Raw genomic sequence first — 25,365 nt, 5'->3', positions numbered from 1 at the left:
TGACCCTTAGGCTGCTTGTCTGCGCGGCTTCGCGCTTGGGCTGGCGATGCCGCGTCTGGGTGCCAGCAGTGCTGGTGTGTTTTGTGTGTGATTGTGCAGCTTCTCGCTGTGCGCTGTGTGCCAGGAGGTTTAGCTTGTTCCTGCTTTGTTTTGCTTGAGGCACTTTTTACCTTCTGCCAGTAAATCCATTGTATCCCAAGGACCGGCGGGACCCGACCGATGCCGGGGAGGAAGCAGGCGAGCTCGGGCCAGCAGCAAGCACCCCAGTGGTGTCGAGCTCTCCGGAGGCACCCGACGTCACAGTGAGGGACGGAGACGCCTTGCCAGCTCCGCGCCGGTCGTCGGCGCCACTCGAAGAGTTTCCCCCATCGGAGTCGGAGACCTCCGGCGAAGACTCCTCCTCGGGCGACTCGACAAACGGTCCGAGGAGGAGCTGTCCTCTGGCTCGAGAAGTGCTTCAAGCCCTAAATAACGGCATCCTCGAGTGGCCCAACAATGACGACGTTGTCAGGTGGATGCTGTGGCAGAAGAGTACGCTGGAGGGAACGATCGCCTTGACAGACGCCCGAACTTAAGTACATTGACTCAGGACTGAGGAGGCCCGGACAGGGCCTGTAGGACTGACCGGGAATCAGGAGGCTCAGCAGTCTGGATAGTACGGTCCATCATGCATGCCAGGAACTTGCGAATGATGTCCGTTAGATACCCGGACTCGGCCCGGAGAGGCAGTGTCGGTGGCAGGACTCGCCGGGATGCAGCCTGAGTACCGTACCGCGGCGCCAAGCCTGGCAGAAGAAAGCACTGCAGGAACTGTGTGTGTCGGACCGTGACGCCGCAGCCGGGCGGGCTGCCTCAGGCCACGCCCTGCCGGGCGGCGGCCTCAGGCTGGTGGCGGGCCGGGGGCCTGGCGGCGCTGCGGCGGCGGCCGGCCGCCGGGCCCGGGCCCGGGAACTCGGCACCGTGGCACAGGCTGCTCCGAGGCTCCGAGTGGAATGAATTGAATCGGACAGATGTTGTGGTTTAAACCGATTCAATACGGCCCCGATTGGAGGACCACGGGATATGTGTTTCCTCTACCACCCCTCCTTCATACTGGAAATCAAGGGGTACTGATTGATAACTTTCAAGCCTCCAGCTTTTGCTCAAGTCAGTGTTCGCTCTTGTAAGACTCAGGGGTGGTGGGGTCAAGTACCCTACCCCCTTTATTGCCCCGGAGATATGAGTGACTGTATGGGCCCTGATTGTGCGGTACTCAGTGACTTATTATACCTACCCTACCCCAGTAGAGACCGTTAGATCACCCCACCCTCTCGTTCCTGTTCTCTACCACATTCCCACCCTCCAAATGTGTTTTTTATTCCTATTGGCGTCCTCATTCATAGAGTACCCCTTCAAAACCCCTTGATCGCTAGGTAACGGAGGGGTGGACAAAAGTACCCCCACCCCTTCAGCGACACTTCGCTGGTCGTGGAAGCGGTTTGTTTTGATTGAACCAACTGAGTTGGTTCGATTCAACCAAAGGCGCGACATGGATGCAGCCAGAGCCGAAATGGGCAGAGGAGGAGGAGGCGACGGCGGCATGAGCAGAGGAAAAGCGTCATGAGAGGAAACGAGATATTAGGGGAACATGAAAAGAGCTCATTGAGAATCCTCTTGACAGCTCTGCGATGAAGGCACGCTAATCATTCTCACCTCTCATCAGCCCTCAGCTTCCTCCTCGAGGTCAGAGACAAGATGGGCGGGTTCCCCAGTGCTCTCGGAGGCTCAGGTTGGAAGGAAAGGAGCGACTGGAAAGACCATGAGCTGGAAGTACGCTTGAAGTCTCATTCTCGGCATCCAGTAGCTCGAGCGCACTCGGAGAAGAACTTGAGCAACCGGCACAGCTCGAGGTTGTCAGTCGACGGGCATGACCTCTCCCACCGCCATCACTTGGCTTCAGCTGCTGCAACTCCTAAAAACTCTCCGACCAATGCGAAGATGATGAAGCCTGGACAATGGTCCACTCACAACCCGTTGGTATAAAGTTGTTTGTCCGTAGTCTCGCTTGAGTGATCGGTGCGTTGCAGGAAAGAAGATATTATGATGAAAGGGCTGACAAGCCTGATAGATCGCGCAGTTTAGAGGCTATTGGACCCCGTATGGCCCATCAGCATTCTTCTCGTTTACAGCAGAATGTTGCCCGTTCACACAATCAAATCAATGTTTACAAGGAGGACTCAGCAGCAAAGCTAGACCCTGACAAAGAGAGTGCATCGGGCAAGAGCAAGACGTCATCACCGCTACGGCAAGAGACCTATCGGACGAGAAATGAAATCCTAAAGAGCTTGAGGCGAGAAACAGCTGAAAGTATTCGAAAGATGTCACCAGGGTACAAAGAGGAGATTTCAAAGGTATTGTCTCCGAGAGCGCTCGAGATGGTTTTTGATTCCTTTCTTGTCCAGGAACTTGAAAAATCAGACAGTGTCAAAAGTATCGGTACACTGGAGACACATGAAAAACGTGTGTTGCTTGAGCCGGTTGTGTAAATTCGAAGTAGTGCATATGGTGAATTTTTCTTTCTTTGTTGCAGCCGAAATCGAAACAACAGCCGGTTGAAATGACCAGAGGGAAGGAAGCTGGACCAAGGAGTGAAGATGACGAAGCGGATGATCAACATGGAATGCATGATGAAGTCGTTCCATTCGTAGAAGATGAACCAGGTGAAAAATGACGGTTTCAATTCTGCAGCAGAATCAGAATCAAAGCTATCTATGGTTTTGAATGCTGTCTGTAGAAATGCTCTTGGAAGAACTTGAAGAATTGCCGGAGGGCAAAATTCGACAGATTGGTAGGATATCCACTGCGATCATGTCCTCTCTTGATCATGAATCAGGATCGATTGTCCGTTGGCAACGTGGGAATTTGATCGGGTTTGGTTCGTTTGGAAGGGTATGGCTTGCTAGCCATAGATGTTATTCTTAATCTTTTCCATTTGTATGTCATTGAGTATCTCATGCAACATGTGAAGGTTTACTTGGGCATGAACCTTGATTCTGGAGAGCTCTTCGTAGTAAAGCAGGTGAAATAGCAATACTCAATTGTTGGCTTGGAATTCAAAATTTTTAGGTCGTATTCGTAAGCAAGGAAAGAAGCGAAGAAGTAGTACAGGTAGATTGTCTTATTGGACAAAGTTCTTCAGCATCTTGGTTTTGAAACTTGTACCTTCACAGCTGGAAAGAGAGATAGCACTTCTTGCAACGCTGGACCATGTCAACATCGTCAAGTATAGGATAAGTCAAATCTTCCGATCTGCCTCATAACATATTGAACAGATATCTTGGAACTGAACGAAACAGTGTCAACAATGAGTTATCTATTTTTTTAGAGCACATGCCTGGTGATCAATATTTTGCCTAAAGCTTGACGCGTTGAACTGAAATCATTTATTTGATGCAATAATGTGCTTAGGTGGGTCCGTAGCAGATTTGGTGTCCAGATTTGGCCCACTTGTTGACACTGTTGTGAGAAAGTGAGAAGCAGATAGAAATTGTACTTCTTGAATTTCATTTTCTTGACTCCGTGGACGTGCACGTGCAGGTACACAAGGGAAGTGCTTGCTGGTTTGCAGTATCTACATAGCAGGGGAATCATACATAGGTGGGTGCTGCTTGAACGGATAAGAATTGTGTTTGACTGTTCATAGGGATATCAAAGGACAGAATATCTTGGTTGACAATCGCGGAGTTTGCAAACTTGCTGATTTTGGAAGTTCAAGATACCTCAATGTTGTGTTGATACGTCAGAGTGAAGCGATGCTCATTTCATCTCTCTAGTCGGTGAATGCTGGCGACAACAATGCGGCCTCCTTGAGCCTCAGAGGAACTCCTGTCTTTATGCCCCCCGAGGTTGAGAGGTTTCGTGCGGATCTCAGTGACGTATGACGAGGTTGCTGGACGTAGGTGATCAAGGAGCAGAGATACAGCAAGAAGTCAGACATCTGGAGCATCGGCTGTACTGTATTGCAGGTGATCCCACGCTTGGTGCGTGTGAGGTGATGACTGTCTTGTAGATGGCAAGTGGGAAACCTCCGTACAACGAGCTGGACAATCATTACGCAGTGCTTATCAGAATTACTTCGACAGACGAGCACCCTCCTTTCGATGAGAAGACCTTGTCAGAGGCAATCTGAAGTTCGTTTCCACAATGATCCTCTTACTGGAATTTCAGGAGGCGAAAGACTTCTTGCTGCTTTGCTGTCGACGGAATCCTGCTGATCGTCCGGTAAGTTGTTGCGAAAACCTTAGGCGCACTTAACTTTTTGGGTCTGGTGTTACAGGATGTTGATGCTCTTTTGAAGCACAAGTATGCCTTGCGATCCGAGTCTCTGGTTCGTGCATCGGTCTTGACTTGAAATGTTTCAAGGTTTATGAAAGTTGTGCAACCCAAGCACGAAGGAGTCGAAGAGCTAGATCTCACCAACATTGACGGGGAGGAACTCAAGATGAGTCAATCTTCAAGCATCTCGCCGTCAAAGGAATCGAGCATCAAGCTGATCAACGCGGCTTCGTCTAAGTCAGACCAGCATGAGGCTGCCCAGACCGAGACCACGAAGGCAAGACAAGATTGAGTTGATCTTTTATCGCGTTTGATCGTGAAGAGCAGGAGCATCCAGAGAAAAAGTCAGAGCAGGATACGGTCCAATGGCGCATTATGGATGAGAAACAATTCAACGAGATGGCGAGGAGATTAAAGGTGGCGTAGAGAGGTTGTCTGTGTGATCTCACTTGCTTGCAGATCAAGGCAAGGTTGCTCAAGAACAAGGGGCGTCGACATTCGCAGCCGACTCTTTCCTTGTCTCCCCTCCTGCAGTGATGAAAAGGCTCTGATGTCTTGCCCAGGAACATTGAGCAGCAGCAGAATCTGCAAGGCAAGGCAGCGAAGCCCCAACGGTAAGCGGGGAAGCTCTATGTTACCATAGTCACCTCTGAAGAGCGCAGCAGGAAGCAGCGGAGGGACTCTTTGTCCTCTGACGACGCAAGCATCCCAATCGGAGGCTACCCAGCCCCAGGCACAGGAGGAGGACCTCTGCAGGCGATCGCCGCGGCCATGTATGGGAGCGGAAACAGCACGGAGTACTTCGGTCGTTCCAGGTGAGCGTCAGAGAAGAGCTGAGGGAGAGGGGGAGTGACTTGGTTACTACTAGATCATCGGAATCTTAAAGAGATGAGGCTGAAATTCAATCGGAGAGCAGCTTTTTTTCTTTCTTTCTTTTTCTTTCTTTCTTTCTTTTTTCAGTTGTAAAATGTAGACAGACATCCAAAGCAGCTCCCTGAGACCAATGGGGAATGGAGGGGGTGGGGGTAGTAGGAAGGTGGGGTCGATTTATACAAAACGAGGGGTAGTCAACTTTATCAAGAGGGGTAGGGTAGAGGCTTTTGAGTTTGGGCAAAGCAACTCGCAAATGCAGGGGTTCGTTGGCAACAGGAGGAGCAGGAGGAGCAGAGAGAACAAGACGGAGAGCAGGGAGGGCAGGGAGGGCAGGGAGGGCAGGGAGGGCAGGGAGGGCAGGGAGGGCAGGGAGAGGAGGGAGGGCAGGGAGCAGGAGAAGCAGTTTGATTACAATTGATAGCAGGAGCAGGACCGAGGGGACCGAGGGAGCAGGAGCAGGAGCATTGGAAGGTGGGGGATCAGGAGCAGGAGCAGGGGAAGTGTTCAGGGGGAGCTGGGGGAGTACTAGTACTACTACTACGGAAAGAGGAGAGGCAAAAGATCTGAGCAATGTGGTGAAACAAATGAACACATGTCTGAAATGACCGGCAGGCATTGCGCAGTGGGGAGTTGGAGATGTTCAATGAGGCCCTGTGAGTTCATTCGCGCCCAACACGTATGAATCTCTTGCTGACCGCGCTCTTGCTTGCTGTCAAATGCGTTTCGCTGGATGCTTTCTCACGTTTTGCAATGTCGCCGTTGAGTTGTCCTCATTCGTCAGATTGTAGTCGATTCAACCGACAAAGAGCTCAGCAGTTCCTCCTCAGCCGATGCGTTAGAGGGACTGCTCGACGGAGAAGCGCAACTCTGATCTTTGCTTCGGAACAGAATGCGCTGGATCTTGCACAACAGTCGCGTGAAGGTGATGTAGAAGCTGATGGCTCAGACAGCCAGCATGCTGTGTTCCTGAGCAGTCAAGAACGCAGCAGCGCACCTGTTATAGTTCATGATGCCTCCACCCTGCTACACGAGAATGACAAAAACAAGAGCGGAGGGTCAAGAGTGACTCCCGCCATTAGATCTCGGTTTCATGAGTTCGAAACGCCTGAATCAGAAGACGAGAGAGAGCAATGGAGGCAGTCTTGGCGACATGCGAAACCTCAACAAACCTTATACCTGCAGGGCCACCCGAGAGATCGCTGGATTCCCATGAGGATTCCTCTCAGCCTCAACGAGCTTTTCAACTTACTCGATGAACCGTCTGTAGCTCGCGCCCTCAAGGATCCGCAACAGCGCAACTACTGGATCTATCACACCGGCCGCACGCTCTTCTTCTTCCTATCCAACGTGCTGGCAGCCCTGCTGCAGATGAAGGTTGAGCCTGACTGGAGGCCCTGGGTCTATGGCAAAAACTATCGTAGAGAGCTTGCTGCTGCTCTAAAGCGCATTGCTATGAGCGGCGAGAAGAAGAGCAGCGGAGAGTTCAAGTCGGCAACCAAGATCCCGTCAGCGGAAAGAGTGAGTGATGCGTTAGGTGTGACGTAGCACCTGACGGCTGCCTCTTCTGCAGGTTGGAAGATTGTTTGGCAGTATCTTCGAGCTTTATCGGAGGGACTGCATGAATATAGTCTACGGCATCTATCGCTACCCTTACGACGCGAGCTTGAGGCACCGACAGTTTAACCCTGTCTACGTTCGGCAAAAATTTCTCGACACCTTGAACGAAGCCATCCTCATGGGCTCGAGGTGTGTTGGATGTGCCGCCTTGCGGTTCTTGACCCGCCAGTGGTTGCAAGATGACTTTGACCCAGGCGAGCCAAGGGCGAAGGAGGCAAGCGAGAGGTCAGGAGACAAGTGCTTCTGCGAGAGGCTCAGGCCCTTGGCGGGGTTGTGATCGTCAACGACCCGCTGCGGGAAGACGAAGACTTGTTCAACGATCGGTGAGTCTAGATCAAAGTGTGTTGGTTCACCTCTGTGTCCATTTCAAATCATGTCATCTCCATTGAGTGGAATTGCTTTCATGTGCATTTTATTGATTCCCGCATAGATTTCATATCTGTATGAATGTCCAGTCATTTTCGCCCCCCTGACACTGACGTGATGTGGTCTGTGGGTAGATACCTTCTCGGAGACCTCAGTCAGTATCCCGATTATTACCTGCAGAACTTCCACTGGCAAACCGATGGTTGGTTGTCGACGAAGAGTGCGAGGACGTATGAATATACAACTGAATCTCTCTTCTCCGGCTCGCAGGTAGCCTATCTCTACTCTGCCCCTCCGTTGCATTTCTTGAGCTACCTGTCCTCACAAATTGGTCAGGACGCCATGCAGCGGCAGAGCTTTGTGTCTGTCAGTGAGCACATCTCGCTTCTGAAAGGCATCAAGGAGGAGCATGAAATGAAGCTGTTGGAGGTGGCGTGTGGGACTGGCAGGTGTGAGGGCAGGTGACGATGGAGGGAGGGTGAAGTGAATGACAGGTTGCACACCTTCATCAAAGACAACTGGCCAACGATCGAGTCCGTTGCTTCTGATCTGTCACCTTATTACCTTCAGGTGAGGGAGGGAGGGAGGGAGGGAGGGAGAGGAGATAAGGGAGGAGATTAGAAGCGAATCGCAGCGACAGACTTGCTGACTTTGAGCAGGTAGCGGAAGAGAACATGCAGTACTTCGCAGAGTACACGCGATCGGTCACAGGGCGGGAGATCTCGTTCCCCAAGTTTGTGCAGGTAGCGCGAGGAAGCAACAACGAGGTTGTTGCGTTATGGTTGCGCAGGCAAAAGCAGAAGATTTACCGTTTGATGACGAGGAATTTGACATAGTGACGTGCACTTATTTGTTTCACGAGATTCCCTTCCCTGTGAGGAAGGAGGTCAGACGCTCACTTGCTTCTCCCCTCCCTGACGCTCCCCAGGTGGCCTCGGAGATGTTCCGCGTGCTCGAGCCGGGAGGCATCGCCGTCATCACCGACTCCTTTCAGAAGGGAGACATTCCTGAACGAGACCACATCGGCAAGCGCTTCCCTGCCAACTACCACGAGCCCTACTACATGAGCTACTTCGAGAACACTGACCTGGTACCTCTGCTCCTCCTTGCGCCTCCTGCCTGCAGCTTGCTGGCTGCCTTCTCAGCAGGGTTCCAGGTCAAGATCTACCAGGAGGCCGGCTTCGTCCTCCGCACCCACCAGTGTGCGCATCTCTCTAAGGTGACGGTGCGGGCTCGGGGAGGTGAGAGCTGACAAGGCGAAGGTGCTCACGTTCGAGAAGCCTGGAGGGTCTCACGCCAAGATTCGCCCCTACGCGCTCTGGGCGATAGTCTGACGTCCTTCTCTGTCATGGGATCTTTCTTCAGTGCTCCTGCTGGGGTAGCCGGTGTGAATGAGGGGGAAGTAGAAGAGAAGGAGAGTGGGGCAGGAGGATCGCGAGGTCAACTAGTTTGTATATACAAGGATGCTCAACTTGCTGAGCTCTACTGCCAGCTGTCGAGAACCAGGGCGGCGCTGCTGAGATACCATGCTTCCCTCCCCTCCTTCGCCTCCAACTCCATCGTTATCACATGCCCAGCTCGCTGCGTTGTGTGATAGACTGGGAGGGATACGGAGGAGCTGCCGGTTGCAGGGTCGAGCGGCTTGAAGATGCAGACATGACTTGCTGTGCTGTTGGAAGGAGCGGGAGAGAGGCGGATAGGAGGAAGCTCAAGAGAGTGAGTCGGCGAGGTGACGTGCGTCAGCTTGCCCTCCTATCACTCGTCAGTTGAAGTTCAAGCAGCATGTGACTACCTCCGCATCGAACTGCCCGCCAAGCAAGTGGAGGCCGTAGATGACGATGCCTTGCTGCTGCTGCTGCTGCTGCTGCTGCTGCTGCTGCTGCTGCTGCTGCTGCTGCTGCTCCGCGGCCTGCTGCTGGAAATCTTCGAAAGAGCCTCTGAGGACCTGCTGCAAAGTGAGCAACGGTCAGTAACCGCCACTCTTCTCACCTCTGTCCTGAGCTCCAGCTGAGGGAGTGGAATGCTGAGGCTGGTGGCGAGGTGGAGCATGACGGCAGCAACGAAGCCTTGCGGGAAGAAGAAACCTCCCAGCCAGACCACTGGAGGAAGCTGCTTCTGCTTCTGACACTCAGAGCGAGCAGACAAGTGGGATAGAAGGTTGAGGAATGCAAAAAGAGGGGAAGGAAGAGGAGGAGGAGGAGGTGGTGGTGGTGCTGATGGAGAAGGACCTTTCTGCTGTAGTCGTCCATCATCTCGCATCGGAGGATAAGATCGCTATACCACGAGCCGAGGGGCCGGCAGGTTGGGTAGGAGCGGGAGAGCCACTCGGAGGGGATGCGATCATGGCAGAAGCTGTCGATGACCGTGTCCGTCGACTCCTCGAATTGGCCCTGCCTGTCTAGCGCCAACTCCAGCAAGTTGTTGGTCCTCGCGATCTGTAAGAGGAGGGAGGTGAGAGCCGCGTGCTCTCTAGCGAAGAACTGGAAGAAGAGATCGCTCTCGATGGCACCCTGAGGGAGGGGAAGCAGCACAGGCAGTCGCTCCTGCAGCTCGTCGAGCGTCATCTTGGCTCTGTCTTGTCGATTGATCTCTCGCTTCTTCCTTCTGAAGATCAGGTCCCCCACTCCCTTCTGCACCTCCTGTAGCAGCTCGTCTTCCATGTCCCCCAACTTGATCCCCCCAGCGAGATCTGCTGGCATCTCCTCTGCTACTGCCCATGAGGCTTCCAGCTCAACCATCACCTCCTCCATCCGCAGCTGCTGAGGTCTCGTCGCAAAGGACGCGATCGTCTCGAAGTCTGTCACCTCCTCCCTCGCCGCCTCCACGTCCATCGTCGTTCCCTCCAGGAACCCCATCGCCGAGTCCTTGGACGCTCCCTCAAACGCGTTCCAGGGACAAGTCAAACCGACAAGCAGCTCCAGAGCGTGTCGTTGCCAGGCATCGGAGAGGAAAGGAGTGTAGTGAACCTCGAGGACGAGGAAGCGAAGCTCTCGCCACAAGCTCGAGTGAAGCACTCGCTTGCTCTGCATGAGCTGGAGGGAAGTTGAGAGGACAAGGCCGAAGTCCTGCGTGGCAAGAGAAGCAAAAGGGTGAAAGCAGCTCCAGGAGCGCGCGCTCCTCGCTCGGCAGACGTTGTGGAGGATGGCGAGAGAGAAGACAATCTTGGCGGCGAGAATCTTCCGCTCAGCCTCGTTCTCTCCTCCCACCGTCGCCCTCTCCTCCTCCCCTTCTGACTGACGCAAAGCCGCCAAGCGGATGCTCTCGATGAAGTTGCGCTTGACCGAGGTAGGAGGAGCAAACAGAAGTCGGGGGCTGCGACGGAGGAGGTTGAGGAGGCCATGTCTCAGAGGAAGCGCTTGCGGGGCCTCGAGCTGCAGTGTCGGACCTTGGAGACTCTCCCTCACAAAGTCCAGCGAGAAGAGAAGGATGAGGCGGAACCCATCAGCCCCCCCCTCCTCCCCCCGCCTCTCTGACGTCGGAAAGGCCGCAGACTCAAAGACGAGAGTCTCCCAGTTGGTGAGCAGCTGGACATTCTCCACCATGACAGGTCGTCCGCTCCTCCTCGCAGTCTCGATCGCCATCACTCCCTCCCTCTCCTGCATGCTGCTCATCGAGAGAAGCTCCAGGAGCGGCCACTTGCGGAGGAGCTGGTTGTAAGCTGTGTCGAACATCTCTGGGGACGAGAGGAGGACGACCAGGGGCCGCGAGGAGGAGAAAGCTCCGTCCAGCACGGTCAGGTCGTTGCTGGGGTGAACAGTCTCCTCTGCCCCCCACAGAATCTCGCGGGAGAAGCGGGCGCATGCTGCCCTGGTCGCATCTGGGCGGAAGGCTAGGAGGAGGATCCATCGCTCCATGGGGTTGAGCTGCTTCTGCCATCGGTCGGGAAGGAGGAGGGTCGAGGGGTCACGGGGCTGCATGAGCGGCTTGAAGTCTTGCAAGGAGTGGAGGACCTCCTGGAAGACAAGTCCCTTCCTCTTCAGCGCAGCCAGCTGCCTCATGCTGTGCTTGCTCCTCTCGGACATCCACGTCGGAAACTCCTCCTCCTCCATCTTCGTTATCGTCGCGTTCAGAGCGTTGGAGCTGTGCAACTTGGTCTGGAAGTGACAGAAGGCGTCGAGGAGCTCAAGGTCAGCCGCTCGCGCCCCCCTGTCAGTCAGGGTCTGCAGGTGAAGATGAATGGCAGCCAACAAGCTCAACAGCTGCACGTCCTCCGCCCTCATCCCCATCCCGCACGACCGGGCGATGCTACGCCACACGGCTCGGCTCAGAGCCTCCACCCTCAGCTCGATGTCGGGGATGCCAACGAAGCCCGGGAACTCGAGGAGCTCAGCGGGAGCATCCTCCCCGAGCTCGTCCCCCTCGCTGCTCCTCTGCTCCTCTTGGCCGGAATCCTGGAAGCTGACCTCGCCGGACCTCATCGTCTGCGTCATCTCCGTCTCTCCGCTCCTCGTCTCCCCGCCCTCCTTGTCTTGGTAAAGGAACAACTCGCTCGCTTCAAACTCTCTCCGCACACCTGCAGCATCCTCAGCCCTCCTCTCTCACGTGCGGTGGCTTAACCGTGATCAGGAAGCTCGTTCCACGTCTCGTCGAAGAGAGTCTCTATCTCGACCTGCTCAAAGTTCTCCGACCCTCGCTTGATCTCGTCCTCCATCATGCTCAGTAGGAACTCAGCTGAAGTGACGTAGGTCGCATCCATCGACTGAAGCTGCATCGCTGTCTTGATGAGCAAACTTCCTGCCATCGCAACTTTGCGATAAGAATGCTTGAAAGCATTGATTGCCCTGCAAACTGACTAGTCAGGTCATTATGTTTGATTCGACAGGATGAGGATAAGGATCATAAGGAGGGGGCGAATGGAGGGTTGGAGGGAGGGAGGAGCGTCATGTTGATGGTGAGAAATTGAAGAGGAAGGTTCTCGCCTGTTCTCAGAGATCGTCTCGTGGAGCTGTGAGTTCACTTGGAACATCTTACCCAAGTCATCTCCGACGGTTTTCGCACGCTCGTCTGACAGCACTTGACCCTCCTTGTCCCCCAGGATGCGGAGGATGGAGATCTCAAGCTCCTGCTTCTCCTGCCATCGCGTCAGCCTCTTGCACACACACAGGTATGACGTCCTACCTGCAACATCTTGTGGCGACGACTCAGCAGGCCCAGCCAGTTGGCAGAGCTCTCGAGGATTTCAAGCCGGATCACCATCTCAAGGATCCTCTCTCGGACGATGCCTGAGAAGCTGCTCGAGAACTTGATCTGCGTCGTCGCCGACTCCAGCTCCTCCTCAAAACGATCTCGATCGCACGCCGCTACCAAGACAAGCCGAAACTCAGGGTGCACGACCGTAGGCTCGCCTGCGAGGTCGACGACCGCAACTCGTTTGAGCATGTACAGCTTCCTATGCAGGAGGGAGCACAAGTCGCCGCTCAGTCGCCTCAGCGTCCCATGCACCACGAGAGTCTTGCCAGTGCTGACGCAGAGTCTCATCGTCCTGACCAGCTCCACGTCATCGTCCTTCCTCACCACGCACTCAGCCTCTCCTCCTCGCTTCTGGCTCTCCTCCCGATGGAGCGAGATGGTCCACCGGAGACCAACACCCTCGGGATCGAGCAGGAGGGGCCAAGCAGGCGAGTAGAGCGCAATGATGGCAGACTCGAGAAGGAAGCGGCTCGTTGGCAGCCCCTCCACGTGCCACTTGGCGATCGTCGCTGTGCGCACGAGGGCCTGCAGCTTGAGCTCAGAGCCCTCGGAGAGGGGGAGCTTCTGAGCTCTCAGATCTGCTTCCACGCTCTCCTCAAGAAAGAAGCGCCGTCCCATCACGTCCAGCCTTCCCGCATACGCCACCATCGCCGCGACGACAAGCGAGTCCCCCAGCAGGCACTGCAGCTGCCTGTCGTACTTCTCCTTGGCCTCCTCGATCGGGTTGACGTCGCTGCTCGTCACAGCCTTGGCGAGTCTTCCAGCTATCTCACAGCTTGCCGCCAGGTCCTCGAGCGTCTTGATTGCGGCGTTCTTCTCTTCGGTGGCGTCTTGGAAGTTGGCCATGAGCTCCGTCAGCCGCGACTCCAACGTCTTGACGCGCGTCGAGAGGTCGGCGACCTTGGCGGCCATCAGCTCCCACTCCTTGCTGCGGATGTTGAGCTCGTGCTGCTTGGGCTTGATCTCCTCGTAGATGTGGAACATGGCGATGATGTTGGTCACCCACGTCTTGAGCCCTGAAACCACCGGGGGATCCTTCACGTCCTCGGCAAACACTGCAAGCACCAGATACTCCTCCTCCACCACCCGCACTGCGTCAGCGTTGGCGTCCTTCACGTTGAAGCGAGTCAGGAGGTTGAGGAAGGAGTCGACCTTCGAGAACATCTTCTTGACCTCCTTCCACACCAGCATCTCCACCTCCGGCAGAGACTTTCCTCGCTGCGTCAGGAGGATGGCGAGGGAGCGGGAGACAGCCAGCAAGCTCTCTGAAGGGCTGGTGATGCTTCGCAGCTCCGACAAGTTGGAAAAGTCCAGCCGGTTCAGTCCTGACTCAGCCTTCTCCAGCAGCGGAGCCGCGAGATCGACTCGCTCCTTGAGGTTGGCCTGCAGCTCCGACAGCACCTCGCTCAGCGCTCCCTGCTTCTTCTCGTCCTCCACCAGCACCGCTCGCTGCTCGTCCAGCAGCGCCGTTTCCTGACCAACTTGCGCGAGGAGGCGGTTGGCGACGATCTTTTTCTGCTCCACCACCTGCTTCTGGTCCTCGATGATGGTCTCCAGGTCGTTGAGCCGAGCCAGTGCACTCTCAAGCTTCACTTTGGCGCGGCCGGCCATGTCGCACTTGTCACGGAGAGAGCGACTGCGTTCCTGGTAGATCCTAACGAAGGCAAGGTTGTACCAGGTGAAGGGAGCGACCGACTGCGAGGAGGCGAGCTGCGAACGATCCTTGTGAAGGGAGGGAGACAAGGCAGGATGCAGCGCTAGCGAGTGTCTCTCGTGGTCGTGCCGCGCTGCTTCGCTGGCCGCGTGATGGACGAGCGACATGTGTCGGGCCGCCTGCACCGTCAGCTCCTCGTCCTCCTCGCCCTCCCACACGCTCCTCAGGTAGTGCTTTGCGAAGGCCTGCAGGTTGTCCGAGACGAAGTTCCCGACCCAGTGGACGGACATCCGGGAGACCAGGGCGGGGAAGGAGGACAAGACCTGGAGGAGCGACGAGCTCTCGCTCACCGACACCCTCAGTATCACGTGCAGGTTCGCGTTGACCATCGACTTGAGCATAGTCCAGCAGTTCTCTGGGGTGTCAACCAGGCCTTGCTTACGCACTTCTCCTCTCAAGGACGCGAAGATTTCGTTCCGCCGCGAGTCAGGAAACAAGGAGATCATGTGCGCGTACCCGTCAGCGTTGAGCATGTCGCTCACGTAGGACAGCATGCGGTGCGACGACCTGCCTCTGACCTTCACGAGCACCGCCATGCTCACGCGGTTGATTCCTGCGTCCCAGTAGAGGTCGCATAGGCGGCTGCGCAGGTTCGCTTCTTCCTCCTTGTCAGGGTCGTAGGAGAGGTCGACGAGGGTCAGGCCGCACAGCCTGGCAGTCACGTGGCTCAAGGTCGTCTTCCCGCTCCCCCTTGGCCCCAGCAGCAGCGCGTGCCCCCCGGGCTGTCCGAGAGCAACTGAGATGCTGGCGATGCTCTCTGCGTAGAGAGCCGCCATGCTCTGAAAGTCGACGAGCGAGGGGGTGCGGGAGCAGGGGACCCCCAGGGAGGGGAAGGAGTCGCTCAGATGGCTAACGATCTTCGCCTGGAGATCGGCTTGCTCGTGGACGGGGAGCACAGTGAGGCCGTTGCCCTGCTCTCGCACGCACAGGAAGGAAGTCTTCTTCAACGTCTCCGTCTGCGATTCTCGCAGCCCCAGATGCTCGTCGATGGTCTCGACGGCGCGGGAGATGATCCTCGTGCTCATGTTCACATCGTCGTGGCTGGTCAACCTGCCGATGAAGACGCAGTGACACTCGAACGCCCAGACCTGCGCGAGTGAGACTGGGGAGGAGCAGAGGTCTGAGCGAGCTTGAAGGGCGGTGAAGATCTTGGCGAGGTCATGCTGGTTAAAGAGATAGTGAGGGCGATCGTTGGAGGCCGTGAAGACAGACGACAAGTCCATCAAGAGCTTCACTGACGTGTGCGCCAACGGCTCTGCCATCCGCTGTACCTCAGCGTCATGCACGCGGAAGATGGAGAGAGCGATGTTTCTGTAGATGGCCTGCAGCGCCTCCTTGCTTGGCTCCTCTACGTGCAGGCAGGCGAAGTGACGGCGCAGTCTCCCATCCTCGACCCACGTCAGCGATGGCGACATGGCGGCGACGTAGAGGCAGTTCTGAAGGATGCACTCGGCGCAGAGGGTCAGGTCGAACCAGTTGCCGTTGTCAAGGATGTGCCGCAGCAGCTCCAGCGTTCGCTTCATCCCGCTCGCGTCCTTGCGCACCAGGTGCAGGTCGTCCACGAACAAGGTGACTCGCTTCGTGCCCTTGGGAGCGAACAGCCTCCCGCTCTTGTGCTCCAGCACCACCGCCATGGCCGCCTGCAGGTCTCGCGGCCGGGTGCTGCCCGTGACGGGAACTTTCGCGCTGATCGTCTGCTCCGGGTCCAGGCACGACAAGAAGTCGGTGAGGATGGCAGACTTGCCGGAGCCGACGGATCCATGCAGCATGAAGGGATGGCCCGCCTTGTGTACCAGCGAGAGGCAGCTCTGGATGGCGATGGTCTGCGGGAGGGCGACGAGGAAGAGCTCGGAGTTGGTCTCCTCGTTCCCTCCGGTCAGGTAGTGATGCTCCCGCTGCGAGTCGCTCCAGACCTTCCAGGTGGAGTCGGCGACGTCATAGTACATGTCGTACAAGTTGCCGGTAGGAGGCAAACTGATCAGCGTTTTCAAGCGCTCCTTGTTCCCCTCCATTTCCATCAATTTTCCTCGCGTCCACGAGCTGAACTTCAACCTCGAGTCCTTGTTTAGCAGCCCGCCGAAGCTCCAGAGCATGGAGTAGATCAGCAGGTTCCCCAGCCACGCGACTCTCTTCTCGTTGAAGGAAGCCTCTTGGCTCCTGGTTGGCAGCGCGTCAAGCATGGAGACGTTGCCCTTCACGCCGCCGCGATGGCTGTCAGCTTCGCTCTCCGTCTTCTTGATCAGGTCTGTTCCGTTGAGGATGGAGCAGAACATCTGAGCAAGCGCGTTGACGGAGCCTCCGTCTACCTCTCGTGCTGCAGAAGCAAACGTGCACTCCCGTGCGAGAAACTTGATGGCGCTGGGGAGCAGGTCGTCATGCGCATCGCCCAGCAGGTCTCCTAAGAGAGACAAGATCTCCGTGTCGTCGATGCCCCTCATCCAGCATCTCGTCGTGTTGGTCCAGCCATCCTCGCTCGGGGGCACGTAGAGGATGCCGCATCGCGCCGCCATGTTGGGGTCTGCATGCTTGAGGCTGGTCCCCTCGAAGAGGATTTTGACCTGCTGGGGCTTGACGATCCTCTCATGCGAAGGCAACACCACCTCCCCCTCCTCCTCCAGCGCCTCTCCCATGGGCTCGCTCCATGACGGATGCAGTTCTCCGTCCAGTTGCAGCCACTGCTGCGAGTTGGGGTCGGCGAGGGCAGCAGCGCTCAAGTCACGGAGGACAGAGGAGAGAATGCCGTCCTGCCATCGCATGGACTTGTCGGGGAAGAAGCCGTAGAGCTCGCGCACCTCCATCATGTTGCAGGTCACCGTCCTCAGCGACACCGGCACCTTGGACATTCTCTTGTGCACTGCGCATGTGCGGACGATGGAGGACTTGCCGCAGCCAGGAGGGCCGAGGAGGATAACAGCTGGGAAGTGAGCTGACAAGGTGGTGAAGTGCACGCACAGCCTGTAGAAGTCCTCGCTCAGCTCCAGCTGCAGCTCCCCCGCCGCTGCCTGCAGGTTCAGCTCAACCGACGCGCTCGCGGGCTGCGAGGCGTCAGAGGGGTCGAGAGTTCCCTTGAAACTCGCCGCCATGGTGGAGGGGGGGCTGATACCTGAGACCTCTCCCTCGCGCTCCCCCGTCTCCTCCTCCTTCGCCTTCACTTCGTCAGCCTTCTCAGGGCTGAGCAGGTGCAGGTCGACAAGCAGCGCAAAGGTGTACTTATCCTGCTCGAGCAGCTGCGGCTGGAGGACCTTGAGCGCTGTCTGTCCGAGAATCTGCAAGGAGTCTTGCTTCTCCTTCTCCGCCTCTCCCTCGCGCGTCGTCTGCAACGTCTCTGACAGTATCTCTCTCCTCTTCTGCCCGGATACCCTGATGATCTTTCGCAGCAGCTCCCCGTTCCACTGGTAGTGCCGACACTCGCTCAGCGACTTGCGGGCGAGGAGGAAGAAGTCGTGAACTCGCTTCCCCAAGCTCGCAGCGTCGGGGAATCCTTGCTCCATCAGGCAGATACAGGCGACGGTAAGCAGGTCGGGAAGAAGCATGTTCAGTGGGCGGAAAATCTGTCGGAACGACGGCAGGCAGATTTCTTGCCGCCGCTGCTGCTGCAAGGGTGAGGAGGGGGCTGAGGACCAGGAGGGCTTCTGCTGCTGTGCGGAAGATTCGCTGGCAGTAGCAACGAGAGAGAAGTAGGAGCTCGAGCTCATCGTCTTCCCGAACAGGCTCAAGCTGGGGATCAGCTGAGGTTCAATGCTCGTCGATCTCATGGCTCGGACGGCGAAGATGAAGCTCCTGGCAGCCTGCTGGACGATGGCGAGCACGTTGGGGGGCAGAGCCCAAAGGTTGGTGATGACGTACCAGCCGCCTGCACTCGCGACCCCCATGAGCTCCTTGAGCAAAAAGTCTCTGTCGGTCGTCAGCCCTCCTCCTCGGTGAAGGAGGAGGAAGACGCCTAGAGAGTGAGCGATGGACGTCACCGTCTGCAGCTTCTCCTGCCTGACGTCTGTCACAAGGCTTGCTGCTCCTTCGCTGAAGTTGCGGATGAGAGAGTAGAAGGCGGGACGAGAGGCAGGGGTTTTCAGCGTACAGCTCAGGTTGTGTCCGATGAAGCTGTATCCATACCCCAGGCTTCGATCGCCCACCAGCACCTCGCACGAGTCCTCCACCATCCGGTACCGGACTTGCATCTTCCACTCGAAGCTGCTGGGGTTGCAGGACGGGATCGTCTCGAGCAGCTCCATCAGGTGCATCCAGTCGAGGGCGGCGAGGAGGAGCATCGAGAGCCGGTCGCGCTCCAGCTCGTGCACTTGGTTGTCCCTCAGCTGGGATGTCCAGGCGTCCACCTCTGCCCTCTGAGCGTCTTTGAAGCTCCTCACCTGCTCTCCAGCTGCCGTGAGCATCTCCTGCAGCAGCCCGTCGATCTTCGCGCTCTTATCGATGGAGAGGCAGACCAGCGCCAGCTGGACATGAGCTCCGCTCGCCAGCGACTCGCTCGACTCGAGCGTCGCCCGCATGAGTTCCGACAGTTGGCGTCGCATCGACTCGGTCGTCTTACTGTCAAGCTCCTTGATCCAATCCAGGATGGTCCCATCGCACCGCACAGGAGTGAGGCTGACTCTCCCGCCCTTCTTGTCCCTCACCGACGTGAAGACCTGAGCCTCTCCCCCGTCCTGAAAGTCGATGCCCAGCTCATGCACCCCGGGGAAGAGGAAGCGAAGGTACTCCATCGTCTCCTTAGGCTGACCCTCGAAGCTCATCAGCATCAGTAGCTGCTCGTCTGAGAGCAGGTGGAGGCGAGGAAACTGATCCCGCGCCTGCTCCAGGAAGCCTCTCATCGCCGCTTCGATCTCCTCGAGCTTGCTGTGAATGGCTTTGATCTGCTTGAAGCGCTCCTCGCTCGTACATGTCTCCACCACGTTGGGCATGGCGGCTGCCTGCGCCATCATCGTCTGCCATGACTGGTCGATCGCCTCGAAGTCCGCAGCCTTGTCCGCGCATCCCTTGGCGGCCGCGCGGGTGGCGAAGAGAGCCTCGAGCGTCGAGTGTCTGTGCTGCGCGTGCAGCCACAAGTTGAGAAGCGACTCTGTGGTGCCGAGCTGGTGCTGGAGGGTGGCGACCTGGTCGGAGAAGGAGGCGTTCCTGACCACGTAGACATTGAAGCTGAGGAGCTGAACCTCGATGAGAGACTCGTGCAGGAGGGAGAGCACGCTGTCGGGGGGGAGGAGGAAGACTTTTCCTTCCTCGCGTTGGAAGGCCAGCTCCAGCTGGGACCACTCCTTCTCCAACTTCGCGAGCTGAGCTTCGATCTCGCTCTCCTTCTCCGCTCCTCGCACGAGCTCCTCGACCTCGCGGGCGTGCTGGACGAGGTTCAAGGAGAACATCTCGCGCAGGTTGATGTCTATCTCCGAGATGAGGTTCGACCCGGTCACCCGGATGAGCTGCTTCCAGTGCCTCTGCCGGATGTTGGACGCCTGCAGCTGCTTCATCAGCTCCACCGCCTGCAACGCGTTTGCCATGCGCTCGTTCATGTAGGAGTAGAGGGGCCACTGCTGGAACACGCCCTGCTTGTACTCGCTCATGCCCACCTCTTTGGGAACCTCTCGGATCACTCGCCACACCCCCCTCATCTCCTCCGCCACCTCCTCCAGGTTTACCCCGACCCACGCGATCTCATGCCAGTGCGCAAAGGCGAAGTGGAGGAGCGAGGCGAGGTCCCAGAGGTGCTTGAGAATCCCAACCTCCTCCCTGCACTCGAGCAGACCCTCATGGAAGGTCAGCGGGAGGTCGAAGATCTCCTCCTCCACGTTGAGCTCTTTCAGCTCCTCCAGCATCTGCGCCAGTGACGGCACCGAGCTTCTCTCGTGCGAGCTCGACGGCAGGCTGAAGGTCACCGCCCCCTCGCTCCCCGTGCGATCTCGTGCGGGTCTGGGGGAAGCAGCGAGTCCTCGATGCTGCGCGTCGATCATGCTGTATGCGAAGTCGCTGTCGAAGGAGTTAGTGAAGGGCATATGAGACTCGAACCACAAGCGGTAGGAGCTTGCTCGCGCTGCAAAGTTGCTGCTGACCTCCTTGAGCCGGACCTGAGGCAGCGGATCAGCGAGAAGGAGGTGAAAGGAGGAGAGGAGAGGGTGAAGCAAGCAGGACAAGGGGAGGCTTCGCTCGCCTGCTCACGGAGACAGTTGTCTTCCAGCATCGTACGGCACTGGTACATGAGCTTCTTCAGCTGCGACCACTGAGCTCCCGACGAGCTGACATGCTCGTGCACCCACTGCGGCACCTCGACGTTGTAGCTCTTGAGGATGGAGATGGAGGAGACCCACGGGCTGTGCAGGTCCTCGAACTTGGCCGACATTCTCCTCACGTCGCTGATCAGCGTCATGATCTCCTTCAGCGACGACTCGTCCACCTCCTCCGCAAACGCGCGGAGCTTGGAGGAGGCGCGAGCGAGGAAGCCCTGCATCTCGTCGGTCTCGACCAGCAGCTTCTGCACCAGGTGGTTGGTATAGGTGAAGGTCCACTTGGACAGCACCGTGAAGAGCGCCTGCTTCATCGGCTTCGCGTCGACGCTTACCCACACGTGCGTCTCTCTGTTGCTCAGCAGCTTGATCCTGCCCTCGGTCTCCTTGAGCACGCGGATCTGATCCTCGAAGTTGGTGAGCTCCTCCTCGGCGCTGAGGTTCGAGTTCCTGATGTCGTTGAGGAAGACGGCGAACTGGTCGAGAGGCTCCTGGAGCCAGAAGGAGGAGAACTCCTCGAAGCGAGACTTGAGATCCTTGAGCGACCTGAACACTCCCGCCGCCAGGCTCCGAATCTCCGCCATCCTTCCTTGCACCTCGGAGCTGACGACCACGTCGTTGTAGTAGGTGCTGTCACTGCCGTCGATCCTCTGCAGGACGTGAGTGACGTCGAGAGAGGAGGCGATCCAGCGCTCGAGCAAGTCCTCGAGTCCTGTGCCTGAGATGTTGGATCCGATGTCCGGGTTGAAGAACACGTCAGGGGCGATGAGCTCCAGCCGGATCTCGACGATGGGAGGGAGGGAGTCCTTCCTCTTGGAGGGGTCGAGCATGTTGACGATGCTGTCGAGCGAGTCGAGCACTGCAGCTCTCAGCGTCTCCACGATCACTTGGTTCACGTGCGTCACGTAGTGCTTCCAGCCTGGGTCTCCCCTGCTCAACTCTAGTGCCAGGTGGATCTCAGCGATGAGCGCATGGATCTGCCGGCTCTCCTCTCGGAATCCGTTGTAACGGCTCTCCAGCGCATGCTGGTAGAACTGGAGGTACTCCTCGGCTCCCAGAGTCTTCTTCCTCACCGAGTGCAGGCTGCTGTTGGACCAGCCCTGCAGCAGCTTGCAGACCTTGTTCACGTTCTTCTGCAGCAGCTTCAGCAGCGCCGCCGCATCTGTGATGTAGGAGGTGGTCTTCTTGAGGAAGGAGGAGATGGAGTGGTTCCTCCAGTTGAGGTGCTCGATCCCTTCCTCCAGCGCCTCGTCCACCAGCTCCATCTTCTGCGACATGAGGGGAGCCTCTACCTCTGCCATGGAGGACAGCAGCACGTTGTAGTCGTTCACGATGATCTCCAGGTTCCGCGCGTGCTGCTGGTAGATTTCAGCTCGTTGAAAGAGCCCGCGGATCATCTCGGGGATCTCAACCTCGCACAGGCTGAGGTACTTTGTCTCCCGCAGCAGGGCCCAGACACCTGCGTCGAAGTTCACTCTGAGTCGCTTCGATCCGATCTCGCGGATCAGCAGCGACTGCTTCATCTTCTCCCCAAACTTGTAGTCGATGCCCTCCAGCCACGCCCTGATCTCCTCCTCCTCGAAGCCCTTGAGCTCCTCCAGTAGCTCATCGTACCTCCTCAGAGTCTCCTGCCCTGCCTCTGACGTCATCGCGTTCCTTATCATCCGTTTTGCACACTCCATGGGCCCTCGTAGCCGATCGCTGAGGGAGCGACTCCAGAGGACGCGGCTGGCGTGAGGGGGCATGTTGTAGTAGAAAGGGAGGTTCTCCTTGCCCCCAGTGAACGCCTCCTGCACGTTTTCCACCTCCTCCTGCAAGGCTCGCAGCAAGCTCAGCTCTCGCTCGCCCAGGCTGTCCTGGATGATCTTGCGGTCGAGCATGCCCTCGAAGCAGGCAAGGAAGCTGAAGGAGGCGGAGAGCGTGTGAATCTCCTCCATCCTCTCTGCGATCAGCGAGCCCAACCGCCTCTCGCAGTCTCGGATGATCCGCCTGAACTCGAAGAAATCGTCGTCGTATTTCCTCGCCGAGATGTCGAGCAGGTCGTACCCCGTGTCCTGCACGTGCTTGAGCGCCTCGTGGAACTCTGCGGTGATCTGGTCGATGGATCGCGAGATGCGCATCTCACCGCCAACTTGAACAGACTTGAGGGTTGAGAACCGCGAGGTCATCTGCACGAGGTCGATCATGTCGTAGCATCGCTCCACGAACTGGTCGGGTAGGTTGAACACAAGCTCGTCCTGCAGGGCCCATGGCACCTTGGACTGCTCTGATCGCGCCTTGTACTCGAGGTAGGTTCGCCTCAGCTGCCCGAAGATGGCGATGGTCTCGTTGAGCCGACTCTCCATCTCGTCAGGATCGGACGAGAAGACTTGAGATCCATTGACGAACTTGAGGGCCGCGCAGATCACGTCGTTGAAGATCTTCTCCAGGATGCTCTGCAGCCTCACGGGGTTGGCGAACTGAGTCGGACGCGCGTAGATGAGCGAGAGCGCGAGCATGACGGGCGCGAACATGCGACCGATGTCTGTGAAGGGAGTGTCTCGATACTCGGCGAGCAGCTTCTCCAGCGGCTTCAGGTGGAGGTCGATGTTGCAGGCCTCCTGCTTGGCGAGCGTCACCTCCTTGACGAGCTTCTGGAAGGGCTTCTCGTACGTGCTCTTGGTGACCTCCAGCACCTGCAGCACCTTCTGCACCTTGCTGCTGCACAGCTGCTCGTTGATCGACGTCAGGTCCTTGGCTCGGTTCCTCCAGTAGGCGAACTCGGAGGAGGAGCCTGTGGTGCTCTCCCCGGGGATGATGAACGTCGGAGGCTCGTGCCTGAGCACATTTCTGATCTGCTGCGTCCAGGTAACCACACAGCTTTCCAGCACGTGGACCCTCTCTTTATCCTTGACGATTCTCTGCTCCGACACGTCCTTCTGGTTCGGGTCTCGCGGGGGGAGCGGCAGCAGCGTCTTCCCCTGCGTCTGCCCGACGGTGAGGAAGACTTGGGAGAGGAACTTGTGGAAGACGTCGAGAATCTCCTTGCTCAGTGACTCCGACTCCTTCCCTCGCCCAGCCACCAGGATGGGATAGAGCACCTCGTGCGAGATCACTGAAAGATGCTCCAGTACGTCCGCAGGCAGGTCGCCGATCATGATCCCCGACAGGCTCCCGTCCTCCTCTACCCGGAAGCTCCGCTGCTTCAGGAAGAAGATGGACTTGCGCTGGTTGCCTGGCGGCAGCTCGTACCCCACGCTCAGCTCATCTTGTACGTCCGGCCATACCATGAGCCGTCGCCTCGCTGGCTCGCGGATGAAGTCGAGGAAGACGCGCTTGGAGTGAGCCCTGTCGAAGAGGTTGTCCACCTTGTCCGATCGAAGACGCAGCATCGACTGCACGCGACCGCGGAACCACAGCAAGGAGCCCGCGATAACCGTGTCGGTCTCGTCGTGCGGGGGAGCAGGGGGCTGCATGCTGTCATTGTTTTGGTCCTCCTCCTCTTCGACTCCGTTGAGAGAATCATCCTCCATCCTAGCTGATGACAGCGATCGCTGCTCAACTCAATCTTCTGCCATTCCTCCTCCTCATGGCGTTAATTCCCATCGTCCCGCTCTACAACCTTCTCGTCTTTCCTCCCCTCTGCCTCTCGTTCCTTACTCTCCTCTCCTCATGTGCTCCCCCTCCCTCCCTCCCTCATCAGCACCTCTGCTCTTCTCAATCGTCCTCGTCCTCCTCCCCTCCTCCCCTCCTCCCCTCCCCCCCTCCTGCCCTCTTCCTCCTCCCGACCCTGCGCCATGGCAGTTCCTTGTCAAAGGTGGTAGCTATCAAGGGTGCCCTCTACCGGAGCATTTTCTCGAGTCAGACTCTAAGTAATTTTCAATAGGGGGCACTGCTAGGAGAGTCGGGGAAGCTTGTGAGCAAACGGATCAACAGCCGCATGGCGGGTAGGATGTGGCAGTGGCAGGGGAGAAGCTGAGGGAACAGGAAAGGAGCGCGAGGGAGGAAGAAGAGAGGAGGGAGGGAGGAGAAGAACGAGGAGGGAGGGAGGAGAAGAACGAGGAGGGAGGGAGGAGAAGAACGAGGAGGGATGAGGAGGAGAAAGAGGAAGGAGCAGTCTTTGTTCTTGTATCTTTCATGAATCGCAAGAGTTAGATCACCAATCCCTTCCATGCAACATGCCATCTTTGTACAGACTCTTGTCTTTGATCTGAAAGCCCTTCTGAAAGATAATCCTCGCTGCTGCTGCTCCATCTCCTCCAGTCCCCGTCCCCTTCACCCCTGGCGCTTGACCTCCTCCACTCGCCCCCTCCTGTAGCTTCCCGCTCTTGCCTGCGAGAGGGTCAGCACGTCACAGGCTGCGAGGGTGCAGGACCGGCGCCCATGAGCGCCTGCATGTTGAGAGGGTCCGAGCAGTGATCGATCAGCGCTGCCTCCTGCGGCTGCATCAGCAGAAGCGACGCGCGAGCAGCCGTGCCTGGAAGACTCTCCCGCCATGAAAGACGACCAGGTCCGGGTATGGCCACAAGATCCTGCGTACATGGAGCTGAGGAGGTCAAGCGACGAGACGTCAGCGAGCACCTCCCGCTCGCATCTCCCGTCAGCGACGCTCCTGTCAAACAGCATCGCGTCTGCAGCAGCAGAGGGAGAGGGCGATGTCAGGCAACCAAGTCTGTAACCCGCTCCTCCCTCCTGCTCATACTCACCCTCCCGTCGATCCTCGTCGCCCTCCTCTGAGCCTGCAAGCAAGTTAGAAAGCACGATATGATACTTTCCTCCTCCTCCTCCTCCTCCTCAAACTTCACCTTGTTGAGCCGCCTCTCCAAGAGAACAACATCTGACCGTAAGATACGCTCGCAGCCCTCACGCAATGACATCTGTAGGAGGAGGAGGAGGAGGAGGAGGAGGAGGAGGAGGAGGAGGAGGAGGAGGAGGAGGAGGAGGAGGAGGAGGAGGAGGAGGAGGAGGAGGAGGAGGAGGAGGAGGAGGAGGAGGAGGAGGAGGGGGGTGGTGGTCGTTGTAGGTCGTCGTCGTCGTCTGCTGCTGCTGCTGCTGCGGCGGTGGTGGTGGTCGGCGGCGGCGGCGGCG

At 57.5% G+C, this 25,365-nt stretch overlaps 5 protein-coding genes across 5 annotated transcripts in view; 3 read left to right on the top strand and 2 right to left on the bottom strand.

The window, feature by feature from the left end:
- Window positions 1-1,537: 1,537 nt before the first annotated feature.
- On the top strand, window positions 1,538-2,329 carry GUITHDRAFT_154217 (hypothetical protein; the record flags this gene model as incomplete). The annotated part of the gene is made up of 2 exons (XM_005827206.1): window positions 1,538-2,016; window positions 2,067-2,329. Coding segments are annotated over exons 1-2 (535 nt in total), but the record flags the coding sequence as incomplete, so codon positions are not given.
- A 518-nt stretch (window positions 2,330-2,847) lies between these two features.
- On the top strand, window positions 2,848-5,297 carry GUITHDRAFT_88856 (hypothetical protein; the record flags this gene model as incomplete). The annotated part of the gene is made up of 18 exons (XM_005827205.1): window positions 2,848-2,928; window positions 3,008-3,058; window positions 3,171-3,262; window positions 3,312-3,376; window positions 3,448-3,508; window positions 3,577-3,636; window positions 3,683-3,764; window positions 3,813-3,884; window positions 3,939-4,004; window positions 4,049-4,159; window positions 4,207-4,260; window positions 4,316-4,341; window positions 4,402-4,591; window positions 4,642-4,731; window positions 4,774-4,832; window positions 4,878-4,928; window positions 4,977-5,129; window positions 5,183-5,297. 18 exons carry the CDS (start codon window positions 2,848-2,850, stop codon window positions 5,196-5,198), a joined length of 1,380 nt encoding a protein of 459 aa, XP_005827262.1. The 3' UTR covers window positions 5,199-5,297.
- A 1,990-nt stretch (window positions 5,298-7,287) lies between these two features.
- GUITHDRAFT_88853 (hypothetical protein) lies at window positions 7,288-8,645 on the top strand (the record flags this gene model as incomplete). The annotated part of the gene is made up of 7 exons (XM_005827204.1): window positions 7,288-7,440; window positions 7,507-7,619; window positions 7,665-7,740; window positions 7,830-7,913; window positions 7,961-8,056; window positions 8,099-8,389; window positions 8,433-8,645. 7 exons carry the CDS (start codon window positions 7,288-7,290, stop codon window positions 8,502-8,504), a joined length of 885 nt encoding a protein of 294 aa, XP_005827261.1. The 3' UTR covers window positions 8,505-8,645.
- A 3,607-nt stretch (window positions 8,646-12,252) lies between these two features.
- On the bottom strand, window positions 12,253-23,753 carry GUITHDRAFT_75812 (hypothetical protein; the record flags this gene model as incomplete). Its single annotated transcript, XM_005827203.1, has 6 exons — window positions 12,253-13,996; window positions 14,057-16,285; window positions 16,409-17,101; window positions 17,285-17,625; window positions 17,743-20,108; window positions 20,240-23,753. The coding sequence occupies 6 exons, from the start codon at window positions 23,751-23,753 to the stop codon at window positions 12,253-12,255; spliced, it is 10,887 nt and encodes a 3,628-aa protein (XP_005827260.1).
- A 680-nt stretch (window positions 23,754-24,433) lies between these two features.
- Window positions 24,434-25,365, bottom strand: part of VPS41 (vacuolar protein sorting 41) — a gene marked incomplete at both ends in the record, with an annotated part of 5,312 nt that continues 4,380 nt past the window's right edge. The window contains 5 exons of the mRNA XM_005827202.1: window positions 24,434-24,609; window positions 24,653-24,713; window positions 24,785-24,809; window positions 24,859-24,908; window positions 24,957-25,016. Coding sequence (XP_005827259.1) covers window positions 24,434-24,609; window positions 24,653-24,713; window positions 24,785-24,809; window positions 24,859-24,908; window positions 24,957-25,016 — 372 coding nt within the window. The remainder of the gene's footprint in view (window positions 24,610-24,652; window positions 24,714-24,784; window positions 24,810-24,858; window positions 24,909-24,956; window positions 25,017-25,365) is intronic.

This window comes from Guillardia theta (genome assembly GCF_000315625.1).
Source record: "Guillardia theta CCMP2712 unplaced genomic scaffold GUITHscaffold_69, whole genome shotgun sequence".
Classification (NCBI taxonomy): Eukaryota; class Cryptophyceae; order Pyrenomonadales; family Geminigeraceae; genus Guillardia; species Guillardia theta.
Note: the sequence above shows the minus strand (reverse complement) of the source record. Positions and strands in the feature narration are given on the sequence as shown.